This window comes from Staurois parvus, unplaced genomic scaffold (genome assembly GCF_062004578.1).
Source record: "Staurois parvus isolate SC_StPar_1 unplaced genomic scaffold, SC_StPar_1.0 ptg000096l, whole genome shotgun sequence".
NCBI lineage: Eukaryota > Metazoa > Chordata > Amphibia > Anura > Ranidae > Staurois > Staurois parvus.
Genome location: NW_028317892.1, coordinates 17531172 through 17547432, shown reverse-complemented (window position 1 = coordinate 17547432; position 16261 = coordinate 17531172). Strand labels below are relative to the sequence as shown.

The 16261-nt window shown below is 43.3% G+C and overlaps 1 protein-coding gene across 1 annotated transcript in view; it reads right to left on the bottom strand.

Annotated features, from left to right (window-relative positions):
- Window positions 1–16261, bottom strand: part of SHOC1 (shortage in chiasmata 1) — a 250127-nt gene that overhangs the window by 195564 nt on the left and 38302 nt on the right. Inside the window, exons 5-7 of the mRNA XM_089670970.1 lie at window positions 4002–4161; window positions 2280–2361; window positions 907–1030 (exon numbers count right to left, since the gene is read on the bottom strand). Coding sequence (XP_089527096.1) covers window positions 907–1030; window positions 2280–2361; window positions 4002–4161 — 366 coding nt within the window. The remainder of the gene's footprint in view (window positions 1–906; window positions 1031–2279; window positions 2362–4001; window positions 4162–16261) is intronic.

Sequence of the window (16261 nt, the reverse complement as noted above, 5' to 3'; positions counted from 1 at the left end):
CACTAACTTTTAGTTCCCTATTGCTTGAGATTTGCTATAACGTGCATACAAATATAATTGCTCTCCTACTGCCCCAGATTAACTCTTAGAACATCTTATGGATAGAGTTGAGTTCTGCTTAAGCTCTCAATGTTTAAGATAGATGGGTAGAATCTAGATAGTGGAAAAAAGTCTTGGAAGGCTACCTTTCTAATTAGCCCCACTCTAACCATAAAACATATGGTAAAATGAGACCAGGTAATAAGGGTTGCTTTTAGTGAATGTAAGAGGGAGGGAAATATTGAGCCTGTATAAATAGAAGAGTTCTTGGGGAATAAAACTCCAAGGTATTAGATTTTCCCTCTACACCAGGTGAAAGGATAAAGGTTTCTCTATGAAGGTTTGGTGTGTTTGGTTAGGTAAATTGCCTTAGATCGGGGGTCAGCAATCTGTCGAGGGTGATCTACCCATCGATCGCGGCCAAGTGATTTGTAGATTGCATCTCTGCATTGCCATTCCTGGTCTAAACTGCTCCTCCCCAGGGATGTACTAATGGGGTGCGGTCACAGAGAGAGCTGGGTAGAGCAGAGTGAGAAGTCCGGAGCAGGAAAGGAGAGACCTGGGCAGAGCAGGGGAGGAGACTTGCTCTTGCACTGAGCTCCCACTCTCACTGAAGCAGTGAGTGTGGGCTCACTGGGGGTGCCGTGGGCACCTCTGCCATTTTGTTGTGTTACACAGTGCTAAATAAACTTCAGTAGCACCCCCAGTGAGCCCACACCCACTGCTTCAGTGAGAGTGGGAGCTCAGTGCAAGAGCAAGTCTCCTCCCTTGCTTCCCTCTGACTTAGCCCACATCATGTACTGTGCATGCACATTTTCACATCTGTTAACTTGAACTGTAAAAAATAAGGCAGTTGCTATAAATCACCTTCCAAAGATTCCTCTAGCATTTCTTCTGGGGCAAGCTGCAGAACTGTAACAAGATCTGACACAGATGATCTCCATTCAGTAGCACGTTCACCCACTTCTATTGTAGAAGGCAGACTTAAATGCTGCATACAATAACACAAATATATTATTTAAGAAGGCAAAGTGAAAAAGTGTGATAATGTAATAACTGTTCTGGCTGCCAAAAACTGACCTGATAAAAAGTGAACTCTGACTTACTGGGTTGGTAGCCCGGTGGTTTACTCTATGATGCACATCAATTTTTATTTGACTGCTTTGGAATTCGGGGAGTTCATTTCTTCCTCAATTGAATCAGCAGTCATTTTCAGCAAATAATTCTGAATGGATTCACTGAGCCTCTTGCACATAGGCTGGAGGGATTACGCTGATTATTATAGTCTATTTAAGAAAATGAAGTGTTGCAATGGGCCACACTTCCACTGTAGTTCTTATGAATTAGGATTACATACCTGATGGTTAATGTGTACTGGGATTTAACACAAACAACATTAGCAGTATAACTATAAAAGAAATGGTATCCTCTTTGAACAGCATCGCCCGGCACCATGCTAGATAATAACATGATGACATTGTAACAAACAACCTACAGTCACTTTGTACTAAAAATTACAAAAACAGCTTACTATACTACAAGGCTGGGATTCCATCAAAAAAAGAAAAAAAAACACAAACTCTACTCTCTCTGCAAAGCAACCCTGTATAATGGAAAGGAAACAATTTCTGCTGTTCTGTTGCTTTAGAAAAGTTTATAATGCTTTATGACCCATGTCATTAGTGTCCCATGTATTAAATGTTTATTTGTAAAACAAATGCAGTGTATAATAATTATTTTAAACCCTAGCAGTCATTTATTAGACCAGTATACTCGGTACTTAATAAATTACAGAGTTTAGAAGGGATTTTTCATTTGAAGAACCTTACTTCTGAATTAACATTTGTTTCCTCTGCATATAAAGCACAAAGTATAAGAGCCTCAGAGTGCATGAAGTATAAAACTCAGGGTATGCAACTTTGTGCGTTCCAAAATTATGGGCCTCCTCTATCTACATATTTTAGTGCTGGTTTTTAAAACATGGTTTTTCAGGGAACCGTTTGATGGTGTATTGGTAAAAAGACATAAAACTGTATAAAAGAAAAAACACAATAGATTTTGTGATAACAAGGCATTCAAAATATTCAACAGACCAGAAGCAGTACTGATTTACAAGCAGGTAACTGTACAGAGGTTTACATAACCTGGAGCAGTTTGACTATAGGCCTGTCATATCAAAAATGCTAAAGGATAAACATAGTTCCAGTAATGTTTACTTGCAATGTTTCACTGCAACATACCTCGTCTCTGTTCTGAAGAAAACAGTGGAATTCTTCCAATGAGAAATCGATCTCTAGGTCTTTCTTTAAGGTTGTGTCCATTCTACAAATTGACATTTATTTATTTCAGGTACTTATATAGCGCCGTCAATTTAGGCAGCACTTTACACAGATATATTATACATTCACATCAGTCCCTAACCCTCAAGGGATGTACAATCTAAGGTCTCTAACTTACATTCATACATACACATATTAGGGCCAATATAGACAGGATCCAATTAACCTACCAGCATGTCTTTGGAGTGTGGGAGGAAACCCACGCAGGCACAGGGAGAACATGCAAACTCCAGGCAGGTGGTGCCATGGCTGGGATTCGAACCAACAACCCTAGTACTGCCAGGCAGAAGTGCTAACCATTTAGACACTGTGCTGCCCCATGAAATAACATGTAATGACCACTGTATTTGTAAGCTACATAAGGCCTATGTGACATGATTATTCATAGCTTGATTCTGCAACTATGATCTCTGAGAATTAATGGCTAGAAGAAGCAATCTGTTGCTAAAGAGAGAGAACATATAGCTCTCTTGTGGTGTAAGCTACACAAGTATTATGTAGTAGTGTTGAATTATGCACAGTGGCAAGTGTCAGTGATTGATCTATACTTACTGCAAGCTTCTTATGTAGCTTACACGATAAGAAGCACCAATCGCCACAGTTGTTACATTTGAGGAAGAGGAATGATTCTTCTATACTCAAAATACTGGGTTTCTTTCTTTTCACTATTAAAAATATAAAGAAGGCATTCCTGCAAGGTAAACATTTAATACTTGCTATTCCTGCTGCACTGAAGATCCAAGCTTGCGAAGAATGTTAGGAATTTATCATTATAAAAGTGTTGAATGCTAGCTTCTCCTGCTGTGCTCTATGATTTCATCGGATGGCCCCTATGTCACAGCAAAATTCAGTAGTGACCAAGAGGCTTGCAGAAAAAAAAAGATAGAGCACAGCAGGCGACCAGGCACCTATCACATTTGGAAGTGATCCGAAACACTCTTCAGCAAACCTCTTTCACCCATGAAGCAGAGTTCAGAGGTGTGGGCAGTGGGACAGGTAAGTAATACATTTTGTTTTGCTGCGATACATTGTGGTTGATTTACTAAAAGCAAATAGTCTGTGCACTGCAAGTGCAATTGCTCTACATCTGGGGGGAACATGCAAAGACAATAAAAAAAACAGCAATTTTGCTTGCACATGATTGGATGATAGGAATCAACAGAGTTTCCTTTCATTTCAGAGCTTCCCCTCAGATCTAGAACAACTGCACCTGAAGTGCACTTGCAGTGCACAGACTATTTGCCTAGTAAATCAACCCCATTCTTTTCATTTTTTTTAAAGTGACAGAACCATTTTATAGCCCCACAGCCTTGTGCAGGGGTGGAGTGTAATATATGCTGTATTGCCAATTTTCCCTGAATTCTTTGCCTAATGAGATACAAGTAAAAACTACTTTGCTAATAATTAGCTATAGAACAGGGCAACATAGGCAATTTCAGGCACAATTAATTCTTCATATTCTGCCCAATAACATATTTTGCAGTTTTGCATGAATAACTGAACTATTATGAATTACGGAAACCTTAACTGTTTCTATATTTGCATGTAAAAAAGTAATAGCTTATCTGACAGTTGCTTTTTGGAAGATACGTGCAGAAACATTCTGGGTGATGGAAAACCTACCTGAATAGTAATTCCTTAGCAGGAAGGGTCTCTTTCCAGTATGGGAGAGGGTCCTGCACAGGAATTATTTTCAGCCTGTTAAGCAATGTTGACAATCTAGGAAGATGTTGCCTAAATTGAGAAAGACAGTCTACAATTACAGCTTCATCTGGTAACAAATCTGAAAAAGAGTTAATAAAATGTAAATTGAATGTAAATTTTAAAAAGAACTGTCAGCTTAAGTAATTTATATAGTTAGCAGAGTTTAACAGTTTTTGCTGTTGAAGAATTTCTGATTCTGTTAAGTTAGTTCTGTAATTCACACACTTCAATCAACCGATTCCCAGATTAGCTCATTAGCTGCCAGTGTCATCTGATGCCTACAGCCTGCTGATTAAACAATAGATCAGCATCATCGCCTTTGCTCAATGAGGAGTACATGACATAGCAAGGTGTAAAATCTAAGTAAGAAAGAGTACAGTGATCTTCTTCCTTATAAAGTGTGGCACATGTGAGTGAATTACATTATTTCTTGGTTAAAGTGGTTGTAAACCTCAGACATAAAAATATATGAACAAACCATATCCCTCTATAATGTGTAGTTGTCTATATCCAGAGCACTAAGTGTAATTTCTGATTGCTGCTTCGTTCCTCTGCTATCAGCATGAATCACTTCTGGGAAGTTTTCCTGACAATAAGATAAAAATGGCAGGGGAGGAAGCTCCATCATATTGACAGCCTCAGCTCTGTTCCTGTGAGCTGTGTGGAAGGGGGGCGTGTCCCTTCCCTCTAATCAGCTTTCAGAGCTCTTGTCACTGAACTCTGCAATGTGTGATTTCAGCTCTTCGCCCCCTTTTTTCTTAACTCTTATACAAGCTGTGTTCTAGAACAGATGTAGGGAAGAGAAGACTGCAGATAGATAGGTGCAATTTTATATAGGAGAATTTGCTTCATTTCTGGGTATATGTGAAAGTTTCAACCACTTTAACTCCCCTTATTCCCCATTATCACTGTTTCCTTGCCCTCCTGATAAAAGAAAAGAAAAAAACCAAGGAGAATAAGTGTGACATTTCTTGGTCATTACAAACCTGGCTAAAAAGTATGGTACTATCTATCTTCTCACTGATAAAAGTGTGTATATTACAGAACTGACTGACCTGAATTAGTACATTTTTGGCAGATAACACAAGGTCACATATGTATTTCCACAATTTATTTAACTGTTTGCATGAAGTTCAGCTTTGAAAAACAATGCTGCCCTGAAAACTGATTGATGTGTAGAGGATTTTATTCCTATTTTTTTTTTTAAATCAGCAAAGAATTTATTAGAAAACTTGTACAAATAAGAAAAGTACAGTGACCATAAAGGTACCATCCAGAAACAATCCCATGTGCCATAGAATACCAGATATACAATATAAAAAGTAGGCAACAGTACAGGGTATACAAAAATAGCACAGTGCAAAGAGGCCTCTTCAGAGTCCACAGACAGTAACAGGTAACCGTTTGGTGCACATTGGGTAGGCCCCTAAGATCACATTGCCACAATAACAGGATTTTGTTGTTACTCTCCCTTTTTCAGAGGTCATGTATACAGCGTCTTCTATTCTCAACCATAGGATTATATTGCCACCTACAGGAGGAGGACACTAGGTATAAACTGTGATATAAACCCCCTCCCTGCATAGGCAATCCAGTTAGTCACAAGCAGTGTAAAAAGAAAAACATTCCACAGAGGTATGAGTGCTGTGTCCGTCAATGAACTCATGATTTGCAAAAGGAGGCTTTTGAAGCACACAGAGAGAACCAGATTCAGGTCTCCCGGTGGCAAGAGAAACACCGGAAAGTGCCACATGCCTATCCCTTTCAATTAAAAGTATGGAGCAGGGAGTGAATGGCTAGAAGGTGTTGCAACAAAAACACCAGAGCAGAAACCTGGCCCTTAAAGTAGGCAAACCCAGGACCCTACATTCACTATATCTGGTCTCCGACAGTACACAGAACATAGAAATACAATTACTTTAGTAAATATACTGTAAACTGCTAAATACCTTTTCTCATCAGCAGTTAGGGCAGTCTTGTGACTTTTATCAGTGTTCAGCAGAGCACTGGTTAAAGCTTGTAGGAGGAGTTTTCTCTAGGAGGATACAGAGCCTCTGACCTCTGTCTGGGCAGTGTTGATTGGCCCTGTGCTGATCACATGCACTCTCCCAAGAGAAAAAAAAACCTCTCTAGCAATACACACCAAATTGTATTTTAGAACCAGGTTTCAATAGTCAAACCGTTAAAGCTGGGGATGGTAAAGCAGGGTGGAAGATTGGCCCTTGAGACAAAAGATCTGCCCTAAGTGACAGACTCCAAGGGACGTCTGTGACCAATTGCCCCACACAGCATATCAAGGGAGACGGGCCAATCTGGAGCCCCAAGAATGACTGGAATGCCTTCGGCCTCTATCCTTCGCAGCAGGCAGGTTAGAAGCTGGAGATGAGGGAACACATAGAGAAGACGATACAGACACCATGCTGCCACCAGAGTATCTGTTGCGTCCACAAGCGGATCCCTCGACCTGGCAATGAATCTAGGCATTTTCCTGTTAAACTGAGACGCTAGGAGATCCACATCTGGAGTGCCTCATCGGAGACAAGTCTGATGAAACACGTATGGGTGCAGGGACCACTCTCCTCGGTCCAATGTTTGACAGCTGAGTGTCCACAGAGGAGAGAGCCAGTATGTGACGTTCTGCCAACTTTAGAATGCGGGAGACCTTTAGCAACGCTGCCACACTCCGTGTCCCACCTCGGTGGCTGACTTAGGCCATGCCATGGCATCCTCCGAATGGGAATTGAGCCAGGTGACCTTGAAGATGTTCCGTCCACTGTTCCAGGCAGAGCCTGATCGCCAAACCTCCAAGACAGTTAATGGTAACTGGGACTCCTCTGCGGTCTAGCGACCCTTCGCCCCCAGTACTCCTCCCCAGCCAGACAGGGTGATGTTCGTCGTGCCCACCATCCAATACAGAGTAAGAAACAATTTCTCTTCCTGAAGAACAGGTGGGCAAAGCCACCAAAGCAGCGATGTCCTGTCTTTTGATGCAGGCAAATCAGGGTGTCCAAGGAGTTGGGGGACCTGTCCTACTTGGACAGGATTTCCTTCTTAAGGGTTCTTGCATGGAACTGAGCGTATGGAAAAGCCTCGAAGACCAATATCATCAATCCCAAGACGGCATGTAACAGCGAAGGGAGAGCCATCAGCAGGACAACAGATGCTGACTGAAGCTTTCGGAGCTTGTCCTGCAGAAGAATCACGCTGTTTCAAGAATCAGACCAAGAAAGTCCTGTTTCCTGATTGGGGCAGAGCCGATTCTGGAAGTTCAGGATTCACCAGAACTTGTACAAGGTGCTCATGGTGATTGCCACATTGTCCCACAAGACTGAGTGAGACTGCCATCAGACGCAGGTCATCCAGATAACCAATCATGGAAATCCCACACTGTCTCAGCAAGGCCAGGACCAGAGCCAGCACCTTGGTGAAAATCTGAGGAGCGGATGCAAGACCAAAGGGCAGTGCAACAAACTGATAATGCCCTTCTCCTACAGAGACACATAGGAAATGCTGGTGCCCGGCACAGATGGGGATGTGTAGGTAGGCATCCTTGATGTTGATATATGCCAAGAAATCTCCCTGATGAAGGAAGGCCACCATGCACAGAATGGACTCCATCTTCAACTTCTGCACTCAAACGAAGCAGTACAGTGCCCGAAGATCCAGGATCAGGCAAAACCCTACATCCTTCTTTAGGACCATAAAAAGGTTGGAGTAGAACCCCCAAAACCATTCCGAATCTGGAACAATCACCCCTTGAATCCTGCACTGCCTTGCACAAAGCCAGCAGGCGAGCCAGGGAAAGATGCAAATTGAAACAAATGGAAGTGTCGTGCTGCTAGCATAAATCAATACATTTAAATATACGAACAAAAACGTGACTGATAGTCCCAAAAGATGATAAAACATAAATGGAATTTTTAAAAAATATCCAAATAAGTGAAAAATCTTCCTGCTGGTGATTGCATCCAAAATCCAAGTGCTGTAAATCTTCAATACATGTGAATCACCATAGTGAACAGACTTCCAGGTGGACTCTCGCCTTCTCGCATGGACCTGTATTTGGACACAGGTCAAAAAAGCATCTCCCCTGTTAGTGGGGGTGACATATAATTTGCTCCTCTGTGCACTCTTCCCCTTATGAATCACCATTGGACCTTTACTAATGGCACCTGATTTCAGTACAGCCAAGTCTGTGGATAAAGCTCAACAACCACAAAGTAGACCATAGTGCAGTAGGCTTCTTTAAAAGGCATATACTCCTCTTGAGAGTCCACCTGGAAGTCTATGTTCACTGTGGTGATTCACATGTATTGAAGATTTACAGCACTGGGATTTTGGGTGCAATCAGCAGCAGGAAGATTTTTCACTTATTTGGATTTTTTTGAAGAATTGCATTTATTTTTATATTTTATCATCTTTTGGGACTATCAGTCACGTTTTTGTTTGTATATTTACATGCATTGATTTATGCTAGTAGCACGACACTTTCATTTGTTTTAATCTGTTTTTTATGTTTACACACATAACAAATGTTTGCACCAGCTCATCTATTATTATTTGGCAGCGCACGATTTTCTTTTGCCTTTAAAGATGTAGATTGGAATAAGAAATCCCTCTCTGGAGGACAAGATTGGAATTCTATTATGTACCCGAACAGGAATAGCTCATGGACCCACTTGACGGAAATCAGGGAAGTCCATGGGGCTGCAAACCAGTGAAGATGACCCCAGACATGGGTAGGGCAACCCTACATGCAAAGGAAGACTTGTCCATAGGCTTGACCAGCCTGGAAGTCCAGGGTCACTTGGTACCCCCCCACAGGGGGCCTTGAACGGCTTGGACAGAAAAAAAAAACTTTTTTGCATAAGTCTGGAAGGGCTCAGAACCCTCATGTGAGGAGCTAGGCAATGAAATCCACCAGATGCAGAGAAGGAAGGAGGACCGTGCATATGATGCAGTTTCCGCATCTGCTTAGTCCGTGGGAGGACGCCACCGGAAGAAGGGTAAGTCTGTCTGTGCTGTTGACCTGGACAGCAGACCATACACAAGCATAAGGACTCACCAAAGAACACAGCAGGACTACCTCCAAGGGTGCCTTATACAAGCACCTAAGGCTCCAGACCATGTGGTCCACCATTTTCACAGACAGTAGACATTAGTCTGACATCTAGACCTACAGTCAGGTCCATAAATATTGGGACATCGACACAATTCTAAAATTTTTGGCTCTATACACCACCACAATGGATTTGAAATGAAACGAACAAGATGTGCTTTAACTGCAGACTGTCAGCTTTAATTTCAGGGTATTTACAAATCAGGTGAACGGTGTAGGAATTACAACAGTTTGCATATGTGCTTCCCACTTGTTAAGGAACCAAAAGTAATGGGACAGAATAATAATCATAAATCAAACTTTCACTTTTTAATACTTGGTTGCAAATCCTTTGCAGTCAATTACAGCCTGAAGTCTGGAACGCATAGACATCACCAGATGCTGGGTTTCATCCCTGGTGATGCTCTGCCAGGCCTCTACTGCAACTGTCTTCAGTTCCTGCTTGTTTTTGGGGCATTTTCCCTTCAGTTTTGTCTTCAGCAAGTGAAATGCATGCTCAATCGGATTCAGGTCAGGTGATTGACTTGGCCATTGCATAACATTCCACTTCTTTCCCTTAAAAAACTCTTTGGTTGCTTTTGCAGTATGCTTTGGGTCATTGTCCATCTGCACTGTGAAGCGGTGTCCAATGAGTTCTGAAGCATTTGGCTGAATATGAGCAAATAATATTGCCCGAAACACTTCAGAATTCATCCTGCTGCTTTTGTCAGCAGTCACATCATCAAGAAATACAAGAGAACCAGTTCCATTGGCAGCCATACATGCCCACGCCATGACACTACCACCACCATGCTTCACTGATGAGGTGGTATGCCTAGGATCATGAGCAGTTCCTTTCCTACTCCATACTCTTCTCTTCCCATCACTCTGGTAAAAGTTGATCTTGGTCTCATCTGTCCATAGGATGTTGTTCAAGAACTGTGAAGGCTTTTTTAGATGTCGTTTGGCAAACTCTAATCTGGCCTTCCTGTTTTTGAGGCTAACCAATGGTTTACATCTTGTGGTGAACCCTCTGTGTTCACCCTGGTGAAGTCTTCTCTTGATTGTTGACTTTGACACATACACCTACCTCCTGGAGAGTGTTCTTGATCTGGTCAACTGTTGTGAAGGGTGTTTTCTTCACCAGGGAAAGAATTCTTCGGTCATCCACCACAGTTGTTTTCCGTGATCTTCCGGGTCTTTTGGTGTTGCTGAGCTCACCGGTGCGTTCCTTCTTTTTAAGAATGTTCCAAACAGTTGTTTTGGCCACGCCTAATGTTTTTGCTATCTCTCTGATGGGTTTGTTTTGTTTTTTCAGCCTAATAATGGCTTGCTTCACTGATAGTGACAGCTCTTTGGATCTCATCTTGAGAGTTGACAGCAACAGATTCCAAATGCAAATAGCACACTTGAAATGAACTCTGGACCTTTTATCTGCTCATTGTAATTGGGATAATGAGGGAATAACACACACCTGACCATGGAACAGCTGAGAAGCCAATTGTCCCATTACTTTTGGTCCCTTAACAAGTGTGAGGCACATATGCAAACTGTTGTAATTCCTACACCGTTCACCTGATTTGGATGTAAATACCCTCAAATTAAAGCTGACAGTCTGCAGTTAAAGCACATCTTGTTTGTTTCATTTCAAATCTATTGTGGTGGTGTATAGAGCCAAAAATGTTGGAATTGTGTTGATGTCCCAATATTTATGGACCTGACTGTATGTGAACAGTAGGGACTCCTCAAAGGGAGGACGGCTTCATACTAGAGCCCTTAAGGTATCCCCAGATTTTAACATTCCCCACACCAAGGTGAAAGGTGCGGCTACCAGTGCCTGTGTATGCAGCAATGTAGGAGGGAGTCTCATCCCCGCTCTCAGGGGAATCAGGGATATTAACCAGCATCCTGACACTACAGTGCTACAGAGGGGAACAACCCATTACCTACTGCAGCAACACTGAACAGGATCAGTAAGGGGCCAGCAGGGATGCCTTGGTAGAAAACGCAAGGGGTCATAGACTGGGCGATGAGCCTAAAACGGAACCCAAATTGCCCATCATCAGTGATAATGCAATTATTCTCCTCCCAGTGGCTGCACACCCTAGCAGCCGTTAGGTAGCAATATGACCTAGACCAGCACCAGCAACTGAAGCACTACAATGCCAGTATATCCATGGATCCAGTACAATGTAGTATTGTGGATTCCCAGCCCTAGGATACAGGGTATGACAGAAGGTGAACATTCAGGAAGGAGCTCAGCGGTGGCTGTCAGTGTATACAGGGAGACCATGGAAATCATCAGCTCTCAGCTGGATTTGGTCTCAGCCCCCCCTCAGACAGCATAGTGGAGATGAAGCACTCCTTGAAAACAGGGGTAAGGACTGCAGTACCAGGCCGCCCTGTATAGCACTGGTCATAGTGATAAGCAGGGGGACCATAGTCATGCTGAGACACACTGTTGTTCCTGCTCCTTTTCATATAACTCCTTCCTCCTTTCTCTCAGTGTCCAGGTCACAGGAGGCAGGGAAGTAGGGGGAAGATGCCCTGAAGCAAGATGGTGGCAACAACCTCCCTCCACAGGGCACACCCCCCACAGTCCCGCCCAACCGAAGGAGGACACCTGGCGTATCGTGATGGCATGGAACAGAGGGCACTGCCCACAGTTAAAATGGCAGGGCATCACATCCTGGACCAGGAGGCTGCAAGATCGTGACCTAAAGTTGTGGACAGGCCGACCCCATGGTGAATGCACCTGCAGGAGGGCCAAGGTTGAGGCTTCATGCAAGGAAAGGAGACAGGAAAATCCCTATCCTTCACCATGTGGCAACTCAAACCCCTATAATGGCTATAGGACTCAATGCCTGCCTGGCATAAGCCCTGTAACCTCCAAGTGCTCAAGCAAACTGGGAGAGGAGGTGGAAGGTGCACAGGGAGCATGCAGCCAGAAGGTACCTTCGGATCCCTCTGACTTAGATCAGGGGGCCGTCTGTCCATCCAGGGGTATGGATAAGAGCCAGCCATGAGGGATATAGCCATGGGTGCTCATCCCTCCACCTACAGCTCATGACACAGCGGGGATCCAAGGAGAATAGTGGAATGGGACCCCCAACCCCATGCCATGTGCCTCAGATGATAGAGGGAGCAACAGGAGGGACAGACCTGGAGGGGGGTAGAACCTGAGGGAGTACCTATGCTGCACCCGTGCCTGGGGAGGGAAGTGGGCATTTACTTACCGATCCATGGAGTTATGGGTAACACTCCAGAGAGAGAACCTCCTCACCACCGAAGTGGGAGGCTGCCGGTCTGGGTAACACTGTGACACAGACTATAGGCGTCTGGTCATATGTTTCCCCACGAGACAATTAACTTGCTGGCCTGTCCCAGTCCAGGATGGGGCTTTGTCGCGGCTGACCTAGTGCTTAGCTGAAGATCTGCATGCGCTCAGTGTCCAAACTGGGATGACCACTGGATCTAGATTATCCAGCCCGTCGCTCAGTCCAACTGTTGATTGAAGATCCCCACAGGAATAAATCCCAGGAAAAGGTAAACAAAAAATCTATCAAATCAAGAGGTCCCAACTCCGACATTAGGCACAAAGAACTGGATTGCCTATGCAGAGAGGACGTTTATAGCAGACAGGACTGCCCATAGGCAGTGACGAGTTTCTTTTTCTGCCTAGTGTCCTACTGTAGGTGGCGATATAACCCTATGGTTGAGAATAGAAGATGCCATGTCCATCAATGAACATAAGAGAAAAAGAGATTTGGATAGGGAGTATTCATGGAACGCCCAGCCTTCTGGCTACCAAATCTAATGGGCACAGTCCAGGGGTGTCTAGCCAGGCTGACCAAATTTAATCAAACTTTGCTGGGCATCCTCTATGTTGATAAATAATATACTCCAGCTGTAAAGTGTACCCAATCTTTTTAATTCACCCATTTAGGGTAGGCGGTGTATTTGACTTTCAGAGAAGTAAGATTAGCCTGCACACCTGAAACTGCGATCTTAAAATGGCCTTTTTAGTTAATTCCTGAAGGTCTAGGGATCTAAGATACCCGGAATACATTGCTAGGGTCTGTCAATAGGTTAAACATAAATACGCTATTAAAAGTTATTGGCTACTTCTGTCCAATATAAATGTAATTTGAAGCAGCGCCATAAAAGTTATATGAGATTCCCATGTTCTCTTTGACATCTTTCACATGTGGGTTCCTGTAGTGCATCCATTTTAAAAAAAAACTTTGCGGAATATAGTGTAGTGTATACACTGCGAGTATAATGTACTCGCAGTAGAATGTATAGTTGATATAACCACTGTGGGTGAATAAGGGAGCTCAAAAGCTACAGTTTGAAGCACTGTTTCCCACTCATCTCCTGCCAGGTCTCCAATATCAACTTCCCACTTGCCAGCCGCACCAGAAGGAAACACTTTGTGGTAAGCAGGTATCAGCATAAAGTAATAACAAGAGATAAAGCCACTGAGGTTTCCAAATTTTGCATAAAATCAAATATTGGAGTACAGGACATTCGTCATTCACATGTGTCACCCTGAGCTTTAACTGCATGCTGGACTTGAATATTTTGAGAATACGTGTGCGAGGGTAGAGAGAATTTGGTGCCGAGTTCTGAAAACAGTAGCAGAGAGCAGTTATTAAAAATATGGGAGAGGTTAGTAATCCCATAGGCCTGCTAGTGCTTTCCAAAATGAAGATTTTTTAATTCAACATATGTACGAATATGCCATATAGTTCTTTACACAGTACCCATGACCTTCTAGATCTGTTTTGCCTTGTTCCAAAAATATATAGGTAGGAAACAGTTTGTTAGGCTTGCTAAAAGCTAGCGCCTCCAACTGGGGAAGGGAGAGGGAGATCTAGCGCCACAGTATAGTAGGATCCCTAACATGGAACGAAGGCCTGAGGGAACAGAGACATCTAACCTGGGTATCCCGTCTACCATGTGCTGAAATTGAGCCAACAAATAATAAATCCAAGGGTTGGGGAGGGCCACCACACCACTGTCTTTAGGCCTTAGGAGCTCCTCCAGTTTTATTCTAGGCAGCCGGTTATGCCATAGCAGTACTCAAAAAAAGTAATTCATTACCCTGAAAGTTTTCAGAGGTATGACTACTGGGGAGTTATATAAAAAGTATATGTATAAAAAGTGCAGCGCTAAAAGGTATATACTCCAATTAAATCAATATGTACTCCAGTCCAAATAAAGTAATAAATTATTAGTAGTAAAACATAAGTAAAATAATAAAGTAATAAAATGGTGACCGTTTGTGATGAGTGATCAATACACGAGTTGCTAGTGACTTCACGATCCAGTGATTTGATGACAAATAGTAAAAATACGCACTCACCAGATGCGTATCTTTTAATACGCATGTGATAAACCCGAGATCCCCCTCATGGGATTGGATGGGTGAGCTGGGCCGTCTTAGCGGACTCTGCTTCCTCTGGGTATTGAGCAGCCAAACCGTTGTCTCCCTCTAGGAAATGGACAGGGCACTGGGCCACTGGGCAGCTTACAGCGGGATGTGCGTCATCCTTAGGGTTGGTACCATATGTCACAGACGCCTGATACATGGGCTCTGGAATGGATGTTTGGCTCACCAAGGAGCCAACAAGAAATAGCCCATAGTGTAGTAGTTTTAAAAAATTGGCGTTTATTAATCCACGTGTCAAACAATGCATGGCCATGCCTTTCTGATGAAGTGCTATCGTACGAAGCGCGTTAAAAGGGGCCTACACGCTGTGACGTCTATTGCACATTGGTCAGTAATTGCTTTACTTGATTTTAACTACATTTGCATTGTTTGCCACGTGGATTAATAAACGCCAATTTTTAAAACTACTACACTATGGGCTATTTCTTGCTGGCTCCTTGGTGAGCCAAACAACCGTTCCAGAGCCCAAGTATCAGGAGTTGGTGACATAGGATACCAACCCTAAGGATGACGCACATCCCGCTGTAAACTGCCCAGTGCCCTGTCCATTTCCTAGTGGGAGACAACGGTTTGGCTGCTCAATACCCAGAGGAAGGAGAGTCCGCTAAGACGGCCCAGCTCAGCCATCCCATCCCATGAGGGGGACCTCTGGTTTATTTATCACATGCGTATTAAAAGATACGCATCTGTTTATCCGATGCAACCCAAGATGCCCTGAATGCGGATATATCTGAATTTGAGCTCTACCAAGCCATCAAATCTTTGAAGGCCTCCAAGGCTCCAGGCACAGATGGGTTCTCTGGGCTATACTATAAAAAATTTGCCACCGTTCTGGTTCCTCATTTGACGGCCTTTTTCAATTCTTTGAAGCAGGGTTCCCGGCTTTCTTTTGGGTCTCTACAGGCGCATATTACTATGATCCCTAAGAAAACTGAAGATGCCTTTGAACTGCAAGCTTTCAGACTGATCTCGCTGCTAAATGTGGACTTGAAGATTTTGGGAAAGGTTCTGAGCACCCGAATTAATAAATATCTACTCTCACTTATTCATTGAGATCAGGTTGGCTTCGTTCCGGGGCGACAAGCTGCTGATAACATCCGTAAAGTCATCCACCTCATTCATATTTTACATCACCTCAGGATGCTAGGGTTCCTTTTATCCCCAGACATTTTTAAAGCATTCTTTTCACTTTCTTGGGAATATTTGACATATACGCTGTCTAGATGGGGGTTTGGTGACGCATTTCTCGCTTGGATCTCGGCTTTAAATTCATCTCCCTCGGCCTCTGTTAAATATGCAGGTTTTTTTTTCCTCATCCTTTCCTATTTCAGGGGCTCGAGACAGGAATGCCCATTATCACCTGCTCTTTTTGTTTACGTTCTTGAACCTTTAGCTGCAGCCATTCGAAATCACCCGGATATTTCTGGTGTCCCCTATGCCAGCACTCAATACAAGGCCAACTTTTATGCGGATGATGCCCTTTTGGTTTTAACCAATCCTCTCATCACTCTCCCCAATCTCCTGGTCATATTGGACCGTTTTTTGACTATATCTGGCCTTTGCATCAGTTTGTCTAAAACCATGGCATTGAATATTACGATCCCTGACGACCTGGTTGAACGGTTG